Below are 17603 nucleotides of genomic sequence, written 5' to 3'. Positions count from 1 at the left end.
CCTTGAGCGTGGCTGAGGTGCACCCATGACCAGCTCTGAAACCAGATTGCATAGCGGAGAAGGTGCGGTGGGATTCGAAATGGTCGGTAATCTGTTTGTTGACTTGGCTTTCGATTACTTTAGAAAGGTAGGATAGATATAGGTCTATAGCAGTTTGGGTCAAGAGTGTCCCCTCCCTTGAAGAGGGGGATGACCACAGCTGCTTTCCAATCTTTGGGAATCTCAGATGACACGAGAGGTTGAACAGGCTAGTAATATGGGTTACAACAATTTCGGCAGATAATTTTAGAAAGGGTCCAGATTGTCTAGCCCAGCTGATTTGTAGGGGTCCAGATTTTGCAGCTCTTTCAGAGCATCAGCTGAATGGATTTGGGAGAAGGAGAAATGGGGAAGGCTTGGGCGAGTAGCTGTGGGGGGTGCAGTGCTGCTGACTGCGGTAGAGGTAGCCAGGTGGAAAGCATGGCCAGCTGTAGAAAAATGCTTATTGAAATTCTCAATTATAGTGGGTTTATCGGTGGTGACAGTTTCCTATCCTCAGTGCAGTGGGCAGCTGGGAGGAGGTATTCTTATTCTCCATGGACTTTAGTGTCCCAGAACTTTTTTGAGTTTGTTGCAGGAAGCACATTTCTGCTTGAAAAAGCTAGCCTTGGCTTTTCTAACTGCCTGTGTATATTGGTTTTTAACTTCCCTGAAAAGTTGCATATCATGGGGGCTGTTTGATGGTAATGCAGAACGCCACAGGATGTTTTGTGTTGGTTAAGGGCAGTCAGGTCTGGAGCGAACCAAGGGCTATATCTGTTCCTGGTTCTAAATTTCTTAAATGGGGCATGTTATTTAAGGTGGCGAGGAAGGCATTTTCTAAAAATAACCAGGCATCCTCTACTGACGGGATGAGGTCAATATCCTTCCAGGATACCCGGGCCAGGTCGATTTAGAAATGCTTGCTTGCTTTTTATTTAGCTTTGCGACAGTATCGAAAATTAATTTTGGATTGTTCTTATTTTCCTCAATTAAATTGGAAAAATAGGACGATCGAGCAGCAGTGAGGGCTCTTCGATACTGCATGGTACTGTCTTTCCAAGCTAGTCGGATTACTTTGTTTGGTGTGGCACCATTTCCGTTCCAATTTTCTGGAAGCTTGCTTCAGAGCTTGGGTATTTTCTGTATACCAGGGAGCTAGTTTCTTATGACAAATGCTTTTGGTTTTTAGGGGTGCGACTGCATCTAGGGTATTGCGCAAGGTTAAATTGAGTTCCTCAGGTGGTTAACTGATTTTGTACTCTGATGTCCTTGGGTAGGCGGAGGGAGTCTGGAAGGGCATCAAAGAATCTTTAGGTTGTCTGAGAATTTATAGAATGACTTTTGATCATCGTTGGTTGGGGTCTGAGCAGATTATCTGTTGCGACGCAAACGTAATAAAATGGTGGTACGATTAGTCCAGGATGGAGGAAAAATATTAAGATCCACAACATTTATTCCATGGGACAAAACTAGGTCCAGAGTATGACTGTGGCAGTGAGTAGGTCCGGACACATGTTGGACTAAACTCACTGAATCGACGATGGCTCCGAAAGCCTTTTGGAGTGGGTCTGGGGAATGTGAATATTAGTCACCAAAATTAATATTATCTGCCATGACTACATGGTCCAATTAGGAACTCGGTGAGGAACACTGTATATGGCCCAGTAGGCCTGTAAACAGTAGCTATAAAAAGTGATTGAGTAGGCTGCATAGATTTCATGACTAGAAGCTCAAAAGACAAAAAATGTTTCTTTTTCCTTTATTTAAATTGAAATTTGCTTTCATAAATGTTAGCTACACCTCTGCCTTTGCGGGATGCGTGGGGGATATGGTCACTAGTGTAACCAGGAGGTGAGGCCTCATTTAACACAGTAAATTCATCAGGCTTAAGCCATGTTTCAGTCAGGCCAATCACATCAAGATTATGATCAGTTATTAGTTCATTGACTATAACTGCCTTGGAAGTGAGGGATCTAACATTAAGTTGCCCTATTTTGAGATGTGAGGTATCACGATCTCTTTCAATAATGACAGGAATGGAGGAGGTCTTTATTCCAGTGAGATTGCTAAGGCGAACACTGCCATGTTTAGTTTTGCCCAACCTAGGTTGAGGCACAGACACGGTCTCAATGGGGATAGCTGAGCTGACTACACTGACTGTGCTAGTGGCAGACTCCACTAAGCTGGCAGGCTGGCGAACAGCCTGCTGCCTGGCCTGCACCCTATCTCATTGTGGAGCTAGGGGAGTTAGAGCCCTGTCTATGTTCATAGATAAGATGAGAGCACCCATCCAGCAAGGATGGAGTCTGTCACTCCTCAATAGGCCAGGCTTGGTCCTGTTTGTGGGTGAGTCTCAGGAAGAGGGCCAATTATCTACAAATTCTATCTTTTGGGAGGGGCAGAAAAGTTTTTAACCAGCGATTGAGTTGAGGCTGCTGTAGTGCTCATCACTCCCCCTAACTGGGAGGGGGCCAGAGTGAGTCAACAGTTAAGTAATTTACTTTATGAAATTACAGCCTGATGCACTTGCATCGGTGAATTCAACTTCAATTGCACTGCTTTTGTGTGTCCTTTTACAGCACGCAGCAGAGGGAGGGCGTACAGATTCATGCCACAGTCCTATTTAGGCTACGAAAATGTTGCAGTCTGGCTTCGGTTTTAAAGCTTGACAATGAATAACAAAACAACAAATCACCATGCAAAGGAGAACTACGTAGGCCTATTGTGGCAACCCCACGTAGGCCTATTGCTGTGACATTTGAGCAGTAGCTTAGGTTGGTTACTCAGCTTAAATACATTTTGAATGCACCAAACGGCAATGCTGCATTCAACTGTACCTGTGATCCATGCAGTGCAAAAAAGAGAAACATGTGTTAAGTTAACTTCACTATAGGTTTATAACATTATTTTGTTATTAAATACTTTTGATTAGGGTCACAGCATATTATGCACAATTACAAGCATAGCAACAAAGGCTGGACAAATATCTATTTTGTTTTAATGTTAAAATCCTATGTACATAACTTGACATTATAAAGGGCCATATTTTTTGTAATAAAAATATGGCCAGTTTGGGTTGCAGTTTTGGCAAAACAAATACGCTATGTCCGGCCTTCAAATTTGTTGATTTTTCAATATGGCCAGTGCACTGATTTGAAATTGACACCCCTGGGTTAGCATATCTATTTATGTAGCTAGATTATCTCTGGTCCCATACCGTTGCTGGGTCGCGGCTATGAAAAGGTTCAGCAGGCTCTTAGCACTTCATATCTGGCTTAAAAACTACTGCCACAACTTTGACAATTTCTACACTTTTTGGGAACACATTCTCTGCAGGGATGATGGTCTCCACCAAAACGATCTAGGAGCCTGGACCCCCTCTTCACATTTTAAGGCCGTGTTAAGCTATTGACTCAGTGACAGACCAAGCCCCACTCAAGTAATACCTCCCACCCTTTCTAAGTGTGGTCGTTGTACTGCCAGGGGTGTTGTCAGTTGCAATCTTGTACCCATTCGTTTGAACTCCACTGTTAGATCTGCGATGGTTGGCTCGAAAGAGCCCACTGTGGTCTGCTTCCCCAGTGCTTTTAGTTAAAATGTGAATCCCATGAACTTAAATACCCCCTTGATTTTCAAATCATGTAGAGTGTTTGGGCTGTTGCCCGTGTAAGTCAGTTTATAACGTTCCATCGGTTTCTCGGAGTCCCTCATTGGCTGTGGCTTCAGGGGCCTGTGGTGCTAACCTTGGAAAAGTAATTCAAATTGTCTCCTTCCTCTATGAACAGAGATAGACCAAATGGTACAGTTCTATATAATCTTATAGCCTTATCAAAAATATCAACCATCAGACAAGGACTGCAACCGCCTATTGAATGCAGCTTGCTTGAGTTGGAGACTGCATGTGACTTTAAACATCATAAAGGACTTTGGTTGATGCATCTGAACATTAGGAGCTCACTTCCTGAACTGGATTACATCACGATCTGGGCTATACAAACAAATCTAGTCATTCTGGTATTGACTGAAACACTGATCTCTTGGGACATCTGATATTGAGGGATATGTGTTCAGAGCTGACAGACATGGTGGTGGAGTGGCCACTTTTATATTTTTAAAAATCAGCTCTCTACTGAAATATATTTCCCTTTCCAAAACATTTGAGCTACTCTTAAGTCTTTGTCTGGGAAAACATTTATCCATAACTGTTATAGGGGTATACAGTCCTTCCTCTGCTTACCTTTGTGCACTCAAAGTTAACTTTTGTCACTTAGTAAATCATAAGTGAATATCATGGGTGACCTAAATTGATTGGGAAATGCAGGCTTCAGACAATCTAATAGAGATATTGTAATGGTCTAAACCTAACCCAGCTGGTGACTAAGCATACATGGCCCATCCCTAAAGGACCTTAAGTCAAATGATTGATCTCATTTTAATGAATACACCAGAATTCTTTTCTACTGGGGTCTTCGCCCAAGACGGTGACATTACCCAGTTGTTTGTGTTGTGAGAATAGACATCTAAGTCTCAAGTCATCACAAAGGAATTTTAAGAAATTCATGTCTTTTTTTTTTACCTTCTATTTATTTTAGTGACCTTGATTGTATTTCACCTATCTGGAATCTGATTTTGTATTGAGCCTTTTTGCAGATGTCTTCAATACTATTGTGGAAAATCATGCTCCCTTCAAAAAAATAAGGGTTAAAGGTAGCTTGAATGCCTGGGTACACTCCGCAATTATCAAAAGTCATTCATAAAAGAGATGATGCTTGGGCCAAGGCCAGGAACACAGGGAATACAGGCAGTGCTAGCTAGCTGTAGCTTATGCTTTCAGTACTAGATTTATTCTCTGATCCTTTGATTGGGCGGGCAACTTCAGTTCATGCTGCAAGAGCTTTAAGTTGGAGGGCGTCCTCGGGAAGTTGTCATTACTGTGTACATCTATGGAAGGGGGTGAACCATGAGCCTCCTAGGTTTTGTATTGGAAGTCAATGTAGCCAGAGGACTGAAACTAGCTGTCCTCTGGCTACACCATGAGGCGAAACTGTTTATTACATGATATTGTGAAGTGAATATATTTAGTGTAGTTGTATCCCAAAAATATAACTTAAATGTTTTAAATTGTGTTTTTATGAAATTAACTGATGGTCATCCCCTTCCTCCTGAGGAGCCTCCACTCATTAGTTTTTTTTTTAAATTATTTTTGTCACCTTTATAACCAGGTAGGCTAGTTGAGAACAAGTTCTCATTTGCAGCTGTGACTTGGCCAAGATAAAGCATAGCAATTCGACACAACAGATACACATGGAATAAACAAAACATAATTAATAATCCAGTAGAACAAAAGAAAAGTCTATATACAGTGAGTGTAAATGAGGTAAGTTATTGACCCGACGGTTGCTATGGCTGTATCAAAACTTCAGTCAGATTTTATAGCTATGCAGGAATCCCTTGTTGCTTTAAAACTTACAAAATTAAATTCATGTTATACTATTTAGAATGTTTCAGATTACATGTTTGCTCAGATGTTCTCCAATTGAAAGTTTCCCCTCATACTTAGGCATTTGGCTTGATATGGATTTCACATTTAAACATATAGATCTAGTTAAAAAGCTAAGATTGAGTTATTTTTCTATAGAAACAAATTGTGCCTTTCTCTAAGCAGAAGGAAGCAGATATTGTCATCCTTATCTGTTCGTCAATGTGCTACTGCTCTTAAACATTTGCCGTCTTCCATAGTGCCCTTTGTTTAGTTACAGGCAAAAATGTTGATACTCACTTCTGAAAAATAAGTTGTCTGGACTTCAAAAGACCGGTAGGTCTCCATTACTCCTTTTTGATTACAATGCCACTTCATAAATGTCTGTCTTATCTAACTTTGCTGTTGAAGTATAGACCCCTGAGTTGCCTAACCTGTTCTCAGGATTGGTTAACTCTTGAGGTTCCTAGGGTCTCCACTGAGCTGGGTAATGTGCTTTTAGTTTTAATGCACCGTATTGCTGGAACAAAATTCTAAATACATGTAATCTTGATGTTCTGGTGCTGTACAGGCAATTTAAAGTATTCATTGGACTTATTTGTGGTGGAATTTAACTTTTATTTGTGCTTCCCATGACTGTTTTTTGTATTTTTGTGTAGTGTATAATGCATGTTTTTACACTATTATACAGGGTGCATTTGGAAAAGAGACTTAAGTCTCCAATGTCTTTGTCAAAATAAAAGGTGCTAAAAACACGGAGCCTGACGTTAGCTAGCTGCTGGGAGGATGTCATTGGAGTGGGTGAGCTTGAACGGCTGTCCACAGTTAGCAGATCTCTTAGATGTCAATCAAATGTGTTTGGCTTCTATCAAATGGGCTGGCAGGCAAGTTCCCATTCAGTTAAAATGTGGCTTGGGACAAGTTACTGGCTATAGCAGGCAAGGAAGTTCGCTAGCTTCTTTGTTATTGGACAGAAATTGGCATGTGAGAGCAATTTAATTATACATTTAATCACTGTTGCAGCTACAAATTTAGTAATGCTGGCATTTACTAAATCACTTTATGGATGCTGTAGTCACGTTTTAATCCATCTAGAATTTGAGCTAGGAAGCCGCAATAAATACTCAACTAAATTCCTAACAACCCTGTTAAAAAATCGGGTATGTGGTTCTCGATAACGGACGACTCATGAGGCGGGGAGTGTTGTGTACCTCCCAAGTTGATTTGCGAATTTTCATCTAATGGGGTCATTGGCTTAGATATGATGGTAGGATGATTTGAATATAACTGAGCTTCAAAAAATGCTTATAGACAACTATAATTCAATCCAATTAAAACTAAAATATGGAATTTCTATAAAATCCACAAGTAATCATACAATGATTCAGCCCATAAACCATGACAAGTACAATGGGTCCAAATTGTGAAAATGAAACCACATCCCTATGTATAAGAGTCTGTATAGTTCTTTTTTTAACCATTTATCTCCCCAATTTCATGGTATCCAATTGTTAGTTAGTCTTATCTCATCACCGAAACTCCTGTACGGACTCGGGAGCGGCGAAGGTCGAGAGCCGTGCGTCCTCCGAAACCAAACCGCACTGCTTCTTGACACAATGCCCGCTTAACACGGAAGCAAGCCACACCAATGCGTCGGAAGAAACACTGTTCTCTTGGCGACCGTGTCAGCGTGCATGCGCCCGGCCTGCCATAGGAGTCGCTAGAGCGCAATGGGACAAGACATCCCTGCCGGCCAAACCCTCCCCTAACTCAGACGACGCTGGGCCAATTGTGCACTGTTGCGTGCGTCTCCCGGTCGTAGCCGGGCTGCGACAGAGCCTGGACTTGAATCCGGATCTCTAGCGGCACAGCTATCAATGCGATGCAATGCCTTAGACCCCTGCGTCACTCGGGAGGCCCTAGAGTCTGTATAGTTTGACACTGACTCCAACTTAGGTTCCCAATGTGGTTGGTTTGTAAATGGTGGGGACAATGTTTCATAATCAAAATGGTCTAATTCAGTCTTATGATAGACGCTCCCTGTAGTCCACCTGTTTAGAAGTTAGTATGAAAGTCTGTCCTTCTAGAACCTCACTCTGCTTGGTTGAGCCTGAAGGAAGACAGGTTATTAACTTGAGTATGTTGTAAAAACACTCCTCCCCCTTACATGTTTAATTGTTCTAGCCAGTATTCCGAACTTAAATGTCCTCAGAGGCAATTCATTTTGCAGCAGTCATAAAACATATCACATGTAAAAGGGCTGCTGCCACACAAAGGGTGGGTGAGGTGTTGGCATAAAGCTTCAGTAGAATATAATAAAGCATAAAATCGTCTGAAGTTGTGGACTGTAGGACAGATGTTGGTAGACTGATAGCGGTGGGCAACCCTGTTCCTGGAGTGCCACAGGTACTGCAGCATATTGTCCCAACTGAGCTAATTGATCAGTTTAATGATTGCATAAATTCCACACCTGGTCTTCCAGGTTGGTTAAATGAAAAACTTGAAGTTCCTTGGGCACTCCAGGACCAGAGTTGCCTACCCCTGATGTAGACTAATCGTTTTTCTTTCTCTCCCAGGTTGATGTACTGGTCAGAGGTTGGTAGCGATCCCCAGATAGAGCGGTCAGGGATGGATGGCTCTGAGAGGAAGGTGGTGTTGACTCGTGGTCTCAGCTGGCCAGTCAGTCTTTCTGTGGACACTCTCACTGACCGAATCTACTGGGCAGATGAAAAACTGCAGTGCATCGGCTCTGTATCCCTGGAAGGAAACGATGTCAGGGTAACACTGCAACTAACATGAATTATGGTTTTACTCTTTACAGTAAACATGGAATGTCTAGATATGAATTTACTGTAAACTTTGAATCTGAGTGGTTAAGTAAGACATTTCTTTTTGCTCTTGTCTGTCTTCACCAAAGCTTCTGCAGCTGACTGAAATGCCCAGTCCCTTCTCTGTAATGGTCTTCAATGACATGGTCTACTGGTCTGACACCAAGAGGAGAACTATTCAAGTATCCCACAAGAACACTGGCAAGAACCGCAAAGTTTTACTCAAAAGACCTGGACAGCCTTTTGGCATCAGGGTAAGGCTTTAGAAGAGGTTTGGGGTTAAGGGCATGGTTTCAACCCTTATAATCAGTGGTAGTGGTCATGATGTTGACCTTGTCACTGCCCTGCTCTCCCTCTGTCTTGACGTGTGTCTCGCGGTCTCTCTCGCTCTCAATTCAATTTAACCTGTTGAGGGCAGACGTTCCGCCTGCGGAACCCCTAGCCAACAGCCAATGGCATTGCACGGCGTGAAATACAAAACCAACTAAAATACCACAATTCAATTTTCGCAAACAATCAACTATTTTACACCATTTTAAAGATAAGACTCGTTAATCTAACCACATTGTCCGATTTCAAAAAGGCTTTACAGCGAAAGCAAAACATTAGATTATGTTAGAGTACATAGACACAAATAATCACACAGGCATTTTCCAAACAAGCATATGTCACATAAACCCAAACCACAGCTAAATGCAGCACTAACCTTTGATCTTCATCAGATGACACTCCTAGGACATTATGTTATACAATACATGCATGTTTTGTTCAATCAAGTTCATATTTATATCAAAAACCAGCTTTTTACATTAGCATGTGATGTTCAGAACTAGCATACCCATCGCAAACTTCCAGTGAATTTACTAAATTACTCATGATAAACGTTCACAAAATACATTATTTTAAGAATTATAGATACAGAACTCCTTTATGCAAACGCTATGTCAGATTTAAAAAAAGCTTTTCGGCGAAAGCACATTTTGCAATATTCTGAGTACATAGCTCGGCCATCACAGGCTAGCTAATTTGACACCCACCAAGTTTGGGGCTCACTAAACTCAGAATTACTATTAGAAAAATTGGATTACCTTTGCTGTTCTTTGTCAGAATGCACTCCCAGGACTTCTACTTCAACAAATGTTTTGGTTCCAAATAATCCATAGTTATATCCAAATACCTCCGTTCTGTTCGTGCGTTCAGGTCACTATCCGAAGGGTAACGCGCGAGTGCATTTCGTGACAAAAAATGTCAAAATATTCCATTACCGTACTTAGAAACAGCGTTTGACATGCTTAAAATCAATTTCTATGCTATTTTTCTCGTAAAATAGCGATAATATTCCAACCGGGCAACGTTGTATTCATTCAAAGGCTGAAAGAAAAAAATGGAGTAGTCTCGTGCACACGCATCTCCCTGCTCACTGTCCCCAGGCTGACCACTTACAAATTCTGCTGCTGTTCTTTGCCCAGAGACAGCAGACACCCCGTTCCACTTTCTGGCAGCTTTAGAGCGCCAATGGAAGCCTTAGAAAATGTCACGTTACAGCACAGATGCTCTATTTTCGATAGAGATGCAACAGAAGGACAACAAATTGTCACAGGGCACTTTCTGTATGGAATCTTCTCAGGTTTGGGCCTGCCATATGAGTTCTGTTATACTCAGACACCATTCAAACAGTTTTAGAAACTTCAGATTGTTTTCTATCCAAATCTACTAATTATATGCATATTCAAGTTTCTGGGCAGGAGTAGTAACCAGATTAAATCGGGTACGTTTTTTTTTTTATCCGGCCGTGAAAATACTGCCCCCTATCCCAAAGAAGTTAAGGGCTTTATTGGCATATGAAACGTATGTAGATAATAAACAATATTGAAACAAACAATACTAATTTACAGTAAACATTACTCACAAAAGCTCCAAGAAACGTGACCTTTTAAGTGTCATGTGCAAATAGTTAAAGTACAAAGGGAAAAATAAACAAACAGAAATATAAGTTGTATTTACAATGGTCTTTGTTCTTCACTGGTTGCCCTTGTGGCTGCTGTGATTGGACACCGGTATTTCACATATAGAGATTGAGAGATGGGAGTTTATCAAAATTGGATTCGTTTTCGAATTCTTTGCGGATCTGTGTAGTCTGAGGGAAATATGTGACACTAACCTGGTCATACATTTGGCAGCAGGTTAGGAAGTGCAGCTCTGTTTACACCTCATTTTGGGTTAGGGTGTGCACATAGCCCGTCTTCTCTTGAGAGCCAGGTCTGCCTTCGGTGGCCTTTCTCAATCGTAAAGCTATGCTCACTAAGTCTGTACAAGATTTCCTTAATTTTGGGTCAGTCACAGTGGTCAGGTAGTCTGCCACTGTGTACTCTCTGTTTTAAGGCCAAATAGCATTCTAGTTTGCTCTGTTTTTTAAAATTTCTTTCCAGTATGTCAAGAATTATTCTTGTTTCATCATTTGGTTGGGTCTAATGTTTTGTCTTAGGGCTCTGTGGGGTCTGTCTGTGTTTGTGAACTGAGCTCCAGGACCAGCTTTCTTAGGTGACTCTTCTCCAGGTTCATCTCTCTGTAGGTGATGACTTTATGGAAGGTTTGGGAATTGCTTCCTTTTTGGTGGTTGTGGAATTTAAAGGTTCTTTTCTGGATTTTGATAATTAGCTTTATCTGCCTAATTCTGCTCTGCCTGCATTATTTGGTGTTTTCTGCTGTACATGGAGGATATTTTTGCAGAATTCTGCATGCAGTTTCTCAATTTGTTGTTTGTCCCATTTTTGTGATTTCTTGGTTGGTGAGCGGACCCCCAGATCTCAACCTATAAAAGGCAATGGGTTCTACAACTGATTCAAGTATTTTTAAATCCTAGATTGTTAAATTTAGATCTAGATCCTAATTTGTTGAATTTTTCTACTGTTAGTTTACACCTTCATTATTAGTGAGACTTTATGTCCAGGAAATTGTCTGGAAGGGATTGAATTTGTTGCCTAATTGTTTTTGGGTAGATTTCCATAGTACACTCCCATCTATAGCATTTCTTAATATTATTCAGCTACTTTGACTTTGATGCCTCATGATTGAGCAAAGTAGTGCAATTTTGCTGTGATCTGATATGGGTGTCAGTGGACTGACTGAATGCTCTGAGACTCTGGGTTGAGGTCAGTTATAATGTAGTCTACAGTACTACTGCCAAGAGGAGCTATAGGTGTACCTAACATAGGAGTCCACTCGAAGCCTACCATTGACTTTGTACATAAAGAGCTGCAGGAGTTGTGACCCATTTATGTTTTCGTAGTTGTGCCTACGGGGGCATATGGGGGAGGGATTGCTGTCACCAGGTAGGTGTTTGTCCCTCTGTTTGCTGAGGCTGTCAGGTTCTTGTCCAGTTCTGGCATTTAGGTCGCCACAGACTAGTACATGTCCCTGGGCCTGTAAATTATTGATTTCCTCCTCCAGGATGGAGAAGCTGTCTTCATTAAATTATGGGGATTCTAGTGGGGGGATGTAGGTAGCACACAGAGGACATTTTCCTCTGTTGAAATCATTTTCTTTTACTTCTAGCCAAATGTAAAATGTTCCTGTTTTGATTAATTTAATAGATTGAGTTAGGTCTGCGCTCTACCAAATTAGCATACCCCCTGAGTCCCTTCCCTGTTTCACAGCTGGAAGTTTGGTGGATGGGACTACGAGCTCTCTAACCTAGAGGGCAACCAGTGGGTCCATCTCCTCTATACCATGTTTCTTGTAGGATGGCAATGTCTATTTCGGATTATTTTGGTAAAGTCCAGGTTCCTGCTCTTTAGGCCAAAGGCGGATGACCTCAGGCCTTGGATATTATAGGATGAGATGGTTAAGGCTGTGTCTCATAAAGATCCAAGATGGCGTAGCAGTGCAGACGTATGTTGTTCTCTCCTGTACATTTTGTCTTTTGTATATATTTCAATTTATTTTCAATCTTTTCCATTTAAAAAAAAATGATTTCCAGTTACCCGTCTCACCCAATTTGATATGGATCTGCTATTTTTAGACCTTTTAGCCAGAACCTCCATCAGAAGCTAACCAGCTACTAGCTATTTAGTCATTGTCAGTCACTACTAGCGGCCTTCAACTTCCTCAGACACCAGCCGCTCTTAGCCTGGATAACACTTGCCAGCCTGCCAGTATCGGACTGTTTTCTCCACTACAACGCCGGATTCCTGCCGTAAGCACTGGACCATTACTCCTGATCATGACAGCTAGCTAGCTGCCACCGAGTGGCCCGGCCCCGACGCTAGCTATGAGCCAGGCCCACCTTCCGGCCCGCTCAGTGATCACATCGGCTACACAGACGATGCCTCCCGGACTCTTCCCCAACATGGCTAGAATTCCACTGCTCCACCGGGTCCTTGCTGTAAGCTCTGGACCTTGGCATTGGATTATTGCTGCTAGCTAGCTGATACCTAGTGGCTAGTGCCCCTGTCCCAAAGCTAGCACCAGTTAGCTGTGTGCCAGGCGCATCTCTAGGCTAGCAAACAAAATTACTACAACAGCAATGCCTCTTTCACCAACTGGCCTGAACCCTTTTGTCGACACGAAGCGCTGCCATTCCACCACAACTGGTCTGCTGACGTAACTCCATCCGCTGTGCCCCCAACCGGCCTTTGCAAGATGTCGGAGCAGGTGCTTCTACAAGCCCTGGCCTGCTAACTTTAAACACATGTCTCCCGCTTGCTAGGTAGTAACAACTACCCAGCGGCTTCTAAGGTTTCATCTATTGCTGTTCACCGGAACCTATGATCACTTGGCTATATAGCTGATGCCTGCTGGACTGTTCATTAATCACGGTACTCCATTTTTTTTTTTTTGGTTTCTGTCGGCCCCAGCCCCGGATCAGGCCCTGTGTGTAGTTAACTGACCCTCTCTGCCCATTCATCGCCATTTTACCTGTTGTCTTAGCTGATTAGCTGTTGTCTTAGCTAGCTCTCCCAATTAACACCTGTGATTGCTTTATGCCTTGCTTTCTCTCTCAAATGTCAATAGGCCTTGTATATTGTTATTTAGGATAGTTATAATTGTTTTAGTTTACTGCGGAGCCCCTAGTCCCACTCAACATGCCTCAGATACCTCCTTTGTCCCATCTCCCACACATGCGGTGACCTCACCCAGCATAACTAGTACGTCCAGAGATGCAACCCCTCTTATCACAAAATGCCTGGATTTTCCTCCAATATACCCGCACCCCACCATACCCTTGTCTGCACATTATGCCCTGAATCTATTCTACCACGCCCAGCAATCTGTTCCTTTTATTCTCTGTCCCCAACGCACTAGACGACCAGTTTTGCTAGCCTTCAGCCATACCCTCATCCTACTCCTCTGTTCCTCGGGTGATGTGGAGGCTAACCAAGGTCCTGCATGTCCCCAGGCACTCATTTGTTGTCTTCTGTAATCGAAAAAGCCTTGGTTTCATGCATGTCAAATTCAGAAGCCTCCTAAGTTTGTTTTACTCACTGCTTTAGCACACTCTGCCAACCCTGATGTCCTTGCCATGCCTGAATCCTGGCTTAGGAAGGCCACCCAAAATTCTGAGATTTCCATACCCAACTACATTTTCCTTCAAGATAGAACTGCCAAAGGGGGGGGAGTTGCAATCTACTGCAGAGATGGCTTGCAAAGTTCTGTCATACTTTCCAGGTCTATGCCCAAACAGTTCGCGCTTCTAATTTTAAAAATGAATATCTCTAGAAATAAGTCTCTCACTGTTGCCTCCTGCTATAGACCCTCCTCAGCTCCCAGCTGTGCCCTGGACACCATATGTGAATTGATTGCCCCCTCATCTATCTTCAGAGTTCGTTCTGTTAGGTGACCTAAACTGGGATATGCTCATCACCCCGGCAATCCTACAATCTAAACTAGATGCCCTCAATCTCACACAATTTATCAAGGAACCCACCAGTTACAACCCTAAATCTGTAAACATGGGCACCCTCAAAGATATTATCCTGACCAACTTGCCCTCCAAATACACCTAACTGAAAATAGTTATAGCCCTTGGTTCACTCCAGACCTGACTGCCCTCGACCAGCACATTCGACCAGCGCATCCTGTGGCAGACTGCAATAGCATCAAATAGTCCCCGCGATATGCAACTGTTCAGGGAAGTCAGAAACCAATACATGCAATCAGTCAGGAAAGCAAAGGCTAGCTTTTCAAGCAGAAATTTGCATCCTGTAGCGCTAACTCCAAAAGGTTTTGGGACACAAGTCCATGGAGAACAAGAGTACCTCCCAGCTGCCCACTGCACTGAGGCTAGGTAACACTGTCACCACCGATAAACCCACAATAATCGAGAATTTCAATAAGCATTTCTCTCTGGCAGGCCATGCTTTCCTCCCGGCTACCCCGGCCAAGAGCTCCGCACCCCCTGCAGCTACTTGCCCAAGCCTCCCCAGCTTCTCCTTCACCCAAATCCAGATCGCAGATGTTCTGAAAGAGCTGCAAAACCATGACCTGTACAAATCAGCTGGGCTAGACAATCTGGACCCTCTCTTTCTAAAATGATCAGCCAAAATTGTTGCAACCCCTATTACTAGCCTGTTCAATCTCTTTCGTATCGTCTGAGATTCCCGACGATTGGAAAGCTGCTGCAGTCATCCCCCTCTTCAAAGCAGGAGACACTCTAGACAAACTGTTATAGACCTATATTAATCCTGCCCTGCCTTTCTAAAATCTTCAAAAGTCATGTTAACAGATCACCGACCATTTCAAATCCCACTACCTTCTCTGCTATGCAATCTGGTTTCCGAGCTGGTCATGCGTGCACCTCAGCCACGCTCAAGGTCCTAAACGATGTCATAACCGCCATGGATAAAAGACAGTACTGTGCAGCCGTCTTCATTGACCTGGCCAAGGCTTTCGAGACTGTCAATCACCGCACTCAACAGTCTTGGTTTCTCAAATGACTGCCTCGCCACCAACTACTTCTCAGATAGTTCAGTGTGTCAAATCGGAGGGCCTGTTGTCTGGACCTCTGGCAGTCTCTATGGGGGTGCCACAGGGTTCAATTCTCGGGCCGACTTTTTTCTCTGTAAATATCAATGTCGCTCTTGCTGCTGGTTATTCTCTAATCCACCTCTACGCAGATGACACCATTCTGTATACATCTGGCCCTTTGGACACTGCTAACAAACCTCCAAACGCGCTTCAATGCCATACAGCAGTCCTTCCGAGGCCTCCAACTGCTTTGAAATGCAAGTAAAACTCAGTGCATGCTCTTCAACTGATTGCTGCCTTCACCCTCCCGCCTGACTAGCATCACTACTCTGGACGGTTCTGACCTAGAATATGTGGACAACTACAAAAACCTAGGTGTCTGGTAAGACTAAACTCTCCTCCAGACTCACATTAAGCATCTCCAATCCAAAATTAAATCTAGAATCTGCTTTCTATTTTGCAAAGCCTCCTTCACTCGTGCTGCCAAACATACCCTTGTAAAACTGACTATCCTACCGATCCTTGACTTCAATGTCATTTACAAAATAGCCTCCAGCACTCTTCTCAGCAAACTGAATGTAGTCTATCACAGTGCCATCTGTTTTGTCAACAAAGCCCCATATACTACCCACCACTGCGGCCTGTACGCTTTCGTTGGCTGGCCCTCACTACAAACCCACTGGCTCCAGGTCATCTAAGTCTTTGCTAGGTAAAGCCCCGCCTTATCTCAGCTCACTGGTCACCATAGCAACACCCACCCATAGCACATGCTCCAGCAGGTATATTTCACTGGTCATCCCCAAAGCCAACACTTTCTTTTCTTTCCAGTTCTCTGCTGCCAATGACTGGAATGAATTGCAAAAATCACTGAAGCTGGAGTCATATCTCCCTCTAACTTTAAGCATCAGCTGTCAGAGCGGTTTACCGATCACTGTACCTGTCATAGCCCATCTGTAAATGGCAAACCCAACTATCTTACCCTCTTGTGTGTTTGCACCCCAGTATCTCCACTTGCACATCATCTGCACATCCATCACTCCAGTGTTAATGCTAAATTGTATTTATTTCGCCTCGATGGCCTAATTATTGCCTACCTCCCTACTCTTCTACATTTGTGCACACTGAACATTTTTCTATTGTGTTATTGACTGTATGTTTGTAACTTTGATTTTGTCGCACTGCTTTGCTTATCTTGGCCAGGTCGCAGTTGTAAATGAGAACTTGTTCTCAACTGGCCTACATGGTTAAATAAAGGTGTACAAATAATAATGAAGTTGCTTATGTTCCCGTGTTTATAATGGTCAGTAAAAAGTGTCTCTCTCTTGTGCGGTCTCTGTGTAGATGATGCACCCCCTCCAGCAGACCAACGTGTCCAGTCCCTGTGAGAAGCTCCAGTGTTCACACATCTGTCTCTTGGCTCCAGGGCTTTCTACAGGCCCCAGGGCTGGGTCTATTGGACCCAAAGCTGTGTGTAGATGCGCAGCAGGGCTACTCCTGGCTGGGGACGGCTTCACCTGCTCCACCCTTGTAGACACCACCTTCCTCTTGCTTCTCTCTCCTACTGCAGTTACACAGGTATGTGACTTTCTCCAACTGCAGTCAGTCATGTAGGACAGTAGTGATCAGTGATTTTAACTAAACCTATAGATGACTGTTGGTCAGACAGCCTCCACCTATAGATGACTCTAGATTAATGTTTCTACTCTTGTCTTTCTGTTCAGATATACCTTAGCACCATCCATAATGGTGTGGGGTTGAAGCAGTTGCCTGAGCACCATATATGGTCTCTGCCGGGGGTGCACCAGGCCTCAGGGCTGGATTTGGCTGTACAGGAGAGGAAATTATACGTGGCTGATGCTGCCCAGGGCTCAGTGGATCTCCTGAAACTGAGTAACTCAGGCCTGACACCAGGCAGCAGAGTCCTGAATCTCCAGGGTGATACAGTGACGGCTCTGGCTGTGGACTGGGTCACACTCAACATGTACTGGAGCAGCAGGAAGCAGCCTGACCTACATGTCACCACCACCAGGGGGCAGCACACTGCACCTCTACTCCAACTAGGCCTTCAGGGAACCACCTCCATCGCCCTGCACCCCCCCTCAGGATGCCTGTGCTTCACGGCCTTGGGCCAGGTGAATGTGAGGAGCCTGCCGCAGGTGGACTGTGCCTTCATGGATGGACGTAGTCAGAAGCTGCTCTGGAAGAAAGCTGTGATGCCAACCTCCCTTCTGTTCTCCAACAAGGGCACTCAGCTGTATTGGGCTGACATAGGTGAGACTGTAACCTGTACTGGGCTGATTTATGTCTAA

At 43.5% G+C, this 17603-nt stretch overlaps 1 protein-coding gene across 1 annotated transcript in view; it reads left to right on the top strand.

The window, feature by feature from the left end:
- The window catches only part of si:dkey-88l16.3 (low-density lipoprotein receptor-related protein 2), a 75668-nt gene that overhangs the window by 49069 nt on the left and 8996 nt on the right, over positions 1 to 17603 (top strand). Inside the window, exons 24-27 of the mRNA XM_029709892.1 lie at positions 8077 to 8278; positions 8418 to 8582; positions 16636 to 16869; positions 17016 to 17565. Coding sequence (XP_029565752.1) covers positions 8077 to 8278; positions 8418 to 8582; positions 16636 to 16869; positions 17016 to 17565 — 1151 coding nt within the window. The remainder of the gene's footprint in view (positions 1 to 8076; positions 8279 to 8417; positions 8583 to 16635; positions 16870 to 17015; positions 17566 to 17603) is intronic.

This window comes from Salmo trutta, chromosome 23 (assembly GCF_901001165.1).
Source record: "Salmo trutta chromosome 23, fSalTru1.1, whole genome shotgun sequence".
In the NCBI taxonomy this organism is placed as follows: domain Eukaryota; kingdom Metazoa; phylum Chordata; class Actinopteri; order Salmoniformes; family Salmonidae; genus Salmo; species Salmo trutta.
The sequence above is the reverse complement of the archived record's forward strand: the minus strand, read 5'-3'. Positions and strand labels throughout refer to the sequence as shown.